The sequence below is a fragment of the Gadus morhua genome, unplaced genomic scaffold, assembly GCF_902167405.1.
Source record: "Gadus morhua unplaced genomic scaffold, gadMor3.0, whole genome shotgun sequence".
NCBI classification, from domain to species: domain Eukaryota; kingdom Metazoa; phylum Chordata; class Actinopteri; order Gadiformes; family Gadidae; genus Gadus; species Gadus morhua.
Genome location: NW_021964040.1, coordinates 19 through 8,694, shown reverse-complemented (window position 1 = coordinate 8,694; position 8,676 = coordinate 19). Strand labels below are relative to the sequence as shown.

The 8,676-nt window shown below is 48.2% G+C and overlaps 1 protein-coding gene across 1 annotated transcript; it reads left to right on the top strand.

The window, feature by feature from the left end:
* The first annotated feature begins 1,679 nt into the window (after nucleotides 1–1,679).
* cdk5r1b (cyclin dependent kinase 5, regulatory subunit 1b (p35)) lies at nucleotides 1,680–6,192 on the top strand. Its single transcript, XM_030350149.1, has one exon. The coding sequence runs from the start codon at nucleotides 1,703–1,705 to the stop codon at nucleotides 2,630–2,632; it is 930 nt and encodes a 309-aa protein (XP_030206009.1). The 5' UTR covers nucleotides 1,680–1,702; the 3' UTR covers nucleotides 2,633–6,192.
* Nucleotides 6,193–8,676: the final 2,484 nt, after the last annotated feature.

Below are 8,676 nucleotides of genomic sequence, written 5' to 3'. Positions count from 1 at the left end.
CCTCCCAGATTAAACCATCCTCCGCATAATTTAGGCAAAGTCCTCAATAATATGATATTTCTAAATGTTACAGGCCGAAGGGGACATTTGAGGCTAAATTCTAATATTGTAGTGTATTGTATTAAAATAGATTCGTTAAGGGAGCCTCCGTAGAGGGCGCGATAATAACAGGACATGGTTTTTACTGTACTGGGAACCGCCTCGACGCAGACTGGTGTTCAGCACCATGGAGAGCACTGGTGTACACAAGCCCGCATGCTTGAGGAAATGCGCTTTATTCAGGACACCATCCTGAGGGACAGCGAGGAGACGAACGGGTCCGAACCTGGTGATCTCTGGTTCTGCGTGATGGAATGAGGGATTTGTCCGTCCTTTCCTGTAATGCGCCACCGTACATAACTCTAGTGATTGAAGGTTTTTGAAAAGCGGTGATTATGATGATTACTACACCGCTCGTGTTTTGATCTGTTTGCCCTACGATCATCGATATATTAACGGCAGGGGGAATGTAGGCCCATCACGATGTGAGCAAAAGCTCAGCCCTCCTGCAGATTAGAATGTTTACGTCCTCGGCTTCCATTTGAGGCTGCGCTCATGTGTGTCTGACGGGCGGCCATTGCCCCCACATCTAGAGCATCGCTTTAAGCTTCGATTCATCTCCAAAACACACTTCACAATGAGTACCCTGTAAATTACACATGCATTGTAGCTTCTCTCCCTAAATGGTACAGTCCAAGATCATTAAAGCCTATTATCTATTATGGGAATGGGTTTAGCAGCAGCCTATTTTTTCAGTTTGTTTATCTATTTAAAAGGGACAGTGTACATTAATCAACATGGCCATTGCATCGGACATATAAATGTACCAGATTTAGTTAAAAAACTATTTTTCATCTGTAGTCCCTGGCAGGTTGGTGTTAGATAGAAGAAACAAAAGCATAAAAGCAACACAACATATGGTTAGACAGGTGACTGACATTGACATTACATGGACATAGTGATAGTAGACGCGTGCCCTTTTGAGTGAATGAATAGAAAGTAGTGTCATTGAATGGTCTCAAAATGCAGCTACCTATTCGTATTAGCATATTTTGCATAAATTAGTGTGTCGCTTTCTGAGAGCATGGCCTACCGCCTGTGTACGCTCCCGCACATTCAGGGAAATGTGAAAGGTTGGGCGCGGGGGGGGGGGGGGGGGGAGGGAAGGGTCTGGCTTTGAACCCCAGTGCCAAAAGTCAGCCCACACCAGCTAGCAATGACATGCATCTCAAAAGACCAACATAACGTTTAGATTCACCAAACGAAAAACAGCTAAATGACTAAAACCCAAAATCCATAGTAAACAACATCCAGGAGCTGCAATGCCAGCAGAACACAGAGCACCCCAACACGCCCCCGTCTCTGAGCGACCCGTCTGTTGTGTGTTTCCCCCGCAGGCGCCGCTGGCCACACGCAGACACGGAGCGGCGAGCGCTAAAGACCCCGGCAGCCAATCGTAGAGAGCCGCCTCCGTCCCGCCCAGAGCTGCAGATGCCTGAGACCTCCGGCAGCCTGTAGCCCGGGTCCCCCTGTCCCCCAGAACCATTGAGGCGCCGACCCCCCCGGGACCCCCCCCGCCAGACACCCACCCCTCCCGGAGCGGCTGAACCCCCCCCCCCACCCGGACGGACGCCCCAGCCCCCCCCACCCACCGACAGTCACCATGGGAACCGTGCTGTCCCTGTCACCCAGCTACCGCAAGGCCGCCCTCTTCGAGGATGGGCCGGCCACGGTGGGCCACTACATGGCCGTGCAGAACAGCAAGAACGCCAAGGACAAGAACCTCAAGCGCCACTCGCTCATCAACGTGCTGCCATGGAAACGCATCGTGGCGGTATCCGCCAAGAAGAAGAGCTCCAAGAAGGTGCAGCCCAACGGCTACCAGAACAACGTCACGCACCTCAACAACGAGAACCTGAAGAAGTCCCAGTCCTGCGCCAACCTGTCCACCTTCGCCCAGGACGGGACCCCGCCACCGCCCCCGCCGCCGCCCGCCAAGGGCTCCGCCGTCCCCCCGGTGTCCTCCGTCAAGAAGGCCCCGCTGGGCAACTCCACCAACGCGGCCGCCGCCCCCGGGACCCCCAAGCGGGTGATCGTGCAGGCCTCCACCAGCGAGCTGCTCCGCTGCCTGGGCGAGTTCCTGTGCCGGCGCTGCTACCGGCTGAAGCACCTGTCCCCCACCGACCCCGTGCTGTGGCTGCGCTCCGTGGACCGCTCCCTGCTGCTGCAGGGCTGGCAGGACCAGGGCTTCATCACGCCCGCCAACGTGGTGTTCGTGTACATGCTGTGCCGCGACGTGGTGCCGTCCGACGTGGCGTCGGAGCACGAGCTGCAGGCCGTGCTGCTCACCTGCCTCTACCTGTCCTACTCCTACATGGGCAACGAGATCTCCTACCCGCTCAAGCCCTTCCTGGTGGAGACCTCCAAGGAGACTTTCTGGGACCGCTGCCTGTCCATCATCAACCTGATGAGCGGCAAGATGCTGCAGATCAACTCCGACCCGCACTACTTCACCCAGGTGTTCGCCGACCTCAAGAACGAGAGCCAGAAGGAGGAGGAGCGCAGCCGCCTGCTGATTGGCCTGGATCGGTGAGGGGGAGGCGTGCGGGCGGCCGGGGGGGGGGCGGGGCAAAGCTGAATTCTGGTCTGGCATTTTCTGACCGTCTCACTCTTTGTGTTTTATTGGTACCGGTTGTGGCACAGGATGTTGTAGTTGTATTTGACATCGACATGTGGTTTGTTTTATAAGGCTTCTGGCTTGGTTGAGGAGGCTTAGAGGGGGGGGGGGGGGGGGGAAGTCTGGAGATGAGATTAGTAATCATGAATAAATCTCTGAATGTCTCATTTGGTTGCAACCAAGTGCGTTTCACCGCTGTCTGAATTCGAAGGCATCAGGATTTCATGGATCAAAACGCCACCAAACCATCTCTTTTTTTCCACCAATAAGATGCTAATATGATAATTCATATTTCTAGACAAACCACGGGTAGAGACACCTCTTTCTTCAAAATGCCAGACTCGGGTACATCCTTTGCTACCACAAATCTATAAATATATATAAATATATATATCTATAATAAATATTGAAAAACCCTAAAAACAAGACAAAGACAAAAAAAAAAAAGAGGTTAGGACGAAGCGGAATGATGAATCTACAGCAATGAATGTGGAGCGACAGGGGCTGACTTCCTGTCTGAGGAGAGGGATGTGCGCTGACTTCCTGTCTGAGGAGGGGGTTGTGCGCTGGCTGTACCACCGCGGGGGGAGAGGAGACAATCTCGCGTGACCACTTTCCTTCACGCATCACTGCTGAGCAGGCTCCCCGGCGGACAACCACCCTGGCTCTTTGAAACGCCAGCACCCACACAGCCACACACCCCCCACCCCCCCCCCCCCCGTCCACTGAACGAGACGGGACCTCTCTGCGGGACGCATCGCCGACCAGCCAGGGGGGGCCGGCGGGTGGGAGACCCCGGGCACCGTGTTGATCTGAGTGTGTCTGTGTCAGTATGAGTCGGGGCAGGGGGGCCCGTGGGCGGACAGCTGGATGTAAGAGCCGGCACTGTATTATAGGACCTTTTACCAATATAGGACGACCCTGAGTTGAGGACCGGTTACTCGCTCTGCCCGCATAGGACCGACCTCGTTTTCCTCACAGAAAAAAAATGAAAAGTAAGCCAACAATTTAATGGATGTTCTCTTTCCTCTCCATCTCCCCTAAACTATGGATGCTTATTTATTGATTTTCTGGAAAGAAAATTGTCCTCTCTTTTTTTATTTTATTACTTAATAACTTAATCTAATGCACGTGTGCCATGCAATTTTACAGTTTTAGAAGGGCAGGAGCAATGCCTTTATTTATTTGTTTGGACTTGATTTTTAAGTGCATCTGCGTTAGAGAATGCTGTGAACAAGGTGGGGCTAGTTGATTTAGCTATGCTTGCTAAAATAGGCTATTTGTTTACAGAGAAATTCTTTTGTACTTTGTCTAAAAGTTGTGTTAAAAAAAAAAGAGCAAACACTTTGGAATGAAGGTTCATCTTTGTGTTTATGATTTCTTCAGCTTAGTAAATGTTACTACAGTGCCATATCTTTGATCAAACCTTGTAGATCAAACGGAAGCCGATAGATTGGTTTCAGATGTTCAATATGAATCACGATATGTATACCGATTCTTCATTTGTTGCCATTACGTATTCTTCTAATGACATTAATGTGTACATAAAGGGAAAATACCTTTTGAATGGGCTAGACAAGAGAATGATTTTCTAGAGGCAATGCTGGTGAACTTGTCTTTGGTGGGAATGAAGATTGATGGTGATTGATACACATGAATGTCCGTAGGGATTTGAGCTATGAATATCGCGTTAAAAGCCCTCCGATTATTGAAGACCATCGTTAAATCTGACGTCACCAAAGTGTCATCGTAAGGATTGACCTTGAAAACAAACAAACACATCGCAGACCCTATGTTGAAGAGTGATCCTTGAAGACATCAAACACACACACACACACACACACACACACACACACACACACACACACACACACACACACACACACACACACACACACACACACACACACACACACACACACACACACACACGCGCACACACCCGCACACAACACCCGTGCATGAGTAAAGTCAAACTGAGGTCACACGCATATCAGTAAGAAATGAATCGATGACGTCACCGAGTTCTGTCCAAACGACGTGTTGCCGCAACATCAACGTTCATCCAGGTGGAGGGATATAACCCCCTCTAGTTCCCCCTGTCACAGACACCACCATAGGTTCTACAGAGTATTGGGACACCACGTTTACCTTAAGAGCGCAAACAGAGCTGTTCATCTGATTGGATTATACGCTCCATCATGGGTGACAATCATGTCGCGCTTTCCCTTAAAGCTTCTGCAAATATATCGGCGGTTCAACCGCGCCGTACGAGCCGTTGTCAGAGCCCCGTCTCACGATAAGGTCGGTCAACACTTGGCGCAACCGAACCGTTCACACCGGTCGGTCTCTCCGCGTCTCGCGTGTAAACGATACCGGCGCGGCGCATGTTTTCTTTTCAGCAGAGGTGTTCACCCAAAAGTCTCCCAGTCTGATCAGCCATCATGAACCAGCCGGGCGCTACACCTATAGATGTCATCCGATCGCAGTTAAACGTCTCTTATGTGTGTTGTGTGAAGTTGCGCATGGCTCAGGGGGGCGTGTCCAATGTGTGTGCGTGTGTGTGTGTGTGTGCGTGTGTGGCGGGGGACCCATGTGATCGGCCAATCCAAAACGAACCTGTAAGTACAATCAGTTCATTGGCCCATCATCGCTTGGCAGGGCGGTTGTGGGGGTCTGCGTACCCCCTGTGGTTCGGTGCCAGTCCTCGGACCCCTGTCTCAAGGCGGGCGGACACACACGTCCCCGTGTCTCCATCACACCCCATCTCCCGAGCATCGTGGCTCTCCTCAGCAGGGTCTAGTGTGTTCTACAGAGAAGGTCCCATGGCTCTTCAGCACCATGGATAGGGTCTGTGTCCGTCCCGGAGCTCTGGAGGGTGTGAGTGCTTGTGACTCTCTGTGAACACCCAGCTCGGCCTCTGCTTCGACATTGAAGACAAAACAAAACAGCAGGGCATCAAAAGGATAAAGGGTCTGATTTTCTCCTCCGTCCGATTCCTTCTTCTTTTTTTTTACTTGCATAACTGAGTTGTTGTTTGAGAAAATACTTTTGAAAAACCTACAAAAATATCTGAAAAAAAACACATTAAAAGGGATAGTTTAACATTTCTGTCAATTTTTCCTTTCTGTATATTGTTGAGTACTCTGTAGAACAACAAAAATAGTTTTGAGGCATTCAAGGGTTGCGAGTGTGCGTGAATGTGTGTGTTGGAGTGTCTGTGAGAGGTTTATTTGTACAGATGACCGGGTGAATTTTGTTTTCTTAGGGGCAAAAAAAAAAGCTGAAAATGGAATACATGCCATTGTGGTAGGAGGAGAGGTGATGCGTGTTGATGCTGTTCAATAAAATATTCTTTTTGAAAAAGACAAAAAAGTTGTTCCTGTATTTGAAACATTATCGGTTGATTTCTGCTTACTTTGATTTATTTTTGTACTGTGATGGAAAAAAAATAAAATGCACTGGTCGTACAAGAATCGCCTAGTCGTTGTGGGTCCTTATTTCGTCCTACCCACCAGTTAAACCACCAGTTAGACCACCAGTTCAACCTCCAGTTAGACCACCAGTTAAACCATCACCGGGATGTGGTTCAGGCTTTAACCAGCATCCCACTCACACCTGACCCCCGTCGGTTCATGGATGAGAGAGCACTGGGAGAGGGTGATGTCATTTGAGCCTTCAGGGTTTGACTGGACGGGAAAGAGCTTCACATCAGCTGAGAGGGAGCACAGTACTGCACTAACGCAGGCTCTACCTGACGGGGAGGACCGATGGATTCACCTATCGGCTGACCTAGGTAGGATAGGTGGGGTGAGTGAACCATTATAGACCGGGCCTCAAAAGGGGCCGTTCTAGTCTGAGATGAGACGAAGTCTCCTTCTATGTATATAATACGATATATAAATATGATTTATAATATATATTTTAGAGCAAGACTGAGAACAAGGAACAATATAACGATAAAAATAACAATATATAATCTGATATATATTATAGAGCAGGATGGACAGCAAGGAACAAAATAATATCCCATTGAGTTTAACAATTGCCCTAAGGACCCAAGTCACTCAAGGCCCACTTCAATCATTCATCATTTGCTTTCTTGCACCTTTTACCATCATGAGCCCTGAGCTCCTCCACCTCCTCCACCTCCCCCCCCCCCCCCCCCCCCCCCTCCCACGTCACCAGCCACCCATCAGTCAGAGGGTGCCGTGGCTGACGCTGCAGCAGCAGAGAGCCACGCTGTGTTGACCTCAGCAGCCTTCACTCAGCCGCATCTCGGCCAGCTCGACAGCTGTGATTGGTAGGGCGGATTAATGCTAAGCCCCGCCCAGTTATGACAACATCAGCTCAGGGAGAATAACAGCTAGTCTGACATCCTCTGGTGGGAAAGTACTGTGTATGTACTGCTGTTTAGTGGTGGAAAAAGTACTTTTTATATACTGCAGTTTAGTGGTGGAAAAGTACTGTTTATGTACTGCTGTTTAGTGGTGGAAAAAGTACTTTTTAGATACAGCTGTTTAGTGGTGGAAAGTACTGCTTATATACGTATGTTTAGTGGTGGAAAATTACTTTTTATATACTGCTGTTTAGTGTCGGAAATTACTTTTTACACACTTATGTTTAGTGGTGGAAAGTACTTTTTATATACTGCTGCTTAGTGTTGGTAACGTAATGTTTACATACTGCTCTGAGCATGGGAATTGAACCTGAAACCTTTGGGCTGGTAGGCTGAGGCCCGAGCCACTACCTCGTCCTGCCCAACATCTGACCATCGGAACAAACACATAAGCGCGTTATGCTTTGACGTACATTTATTAATAAACGATGAATGAAATAGAATCTGGAAAGCATAATTACATCTTGCACATGGAACACAGTAGGACATGGAAGGTGTGCATACATGTATTGCTGAAGCTGACCTTTGGTTCGTTCATTACGTTTGGTTAAAGCATACAGAAGTATTCAAAATACAAAATAAGGCACATATTGGATTAGTGAATGTAAATTGTGTAAATGTTGGTATTTGCATATTTCAGAAATTCAAAGGAAAAACATGAACGAGGTTCATGAGCAAGACCCAGCACGTCTTAGACATTCCTAAAAAACAAAGCACGTATACATCACCTAAACATCTAATAAGACCCAGTACTTTGACACAGCCATGGGTAAGTATGAGAGGGTTACATCAAACAATCAACTCGGACCACATGGATTACAGAACGAAGCAATCGCCAATGTTATCATTACAATAAGGCACTTAGCAGAGAAACAAAAATTAAACCTGTATGCATGATCTTTTTCATAAAAATAAAAAATATGAATCCTCATATATCCCTAATCCCTAAAAACATTCCCTTTGGAGAGACCCACAAGCTAATGGCCTACTATTCAACACTGAGACTGGATCAGATCGACGAAGAGGTTCAGAAACCAACCACAACCAGCTTATCGTCTTTACCATCTTTATCAGTTTTAATCTCTATCAATTAAGGTTAAATTAAACTGTGTTTAGCCTCCCTATCATTTAAGTGTATAAACAGACTCATATTGCAGCTAATGAACCAGAAAGTGTACGGATGAAAGTTGATTGGAAGTACGTTTTTAGGGACGTTATATCTGCAATTATTGTTAATTAAACAATATTTTTTAAATCTTGTTGACGTCAAAAGTGATGACTGAAAATAAGAATAGATTTCTCTCGGATCCGTCGCCAGTGCCTGCATGGCCTCAATACCCCCCCCCCCCCCCAATCCCCCCCCCTCCTCTGCTCATCATAGACGGCAACAAAAGGAGGAGCAGTGATGTTAACAGCCCTGGAAGATGTTTAAAATGCCCTCCTTCAGGGCAGGCTGCCAAATGACTGTACACTGGGGGGGGGGGGGGGGGCAGAGAGGGGCTTTGTTCTGAGAACAGAACCCCCCCAATCTGCTCCTCAGAAACTGACTAATGGGGAGTGG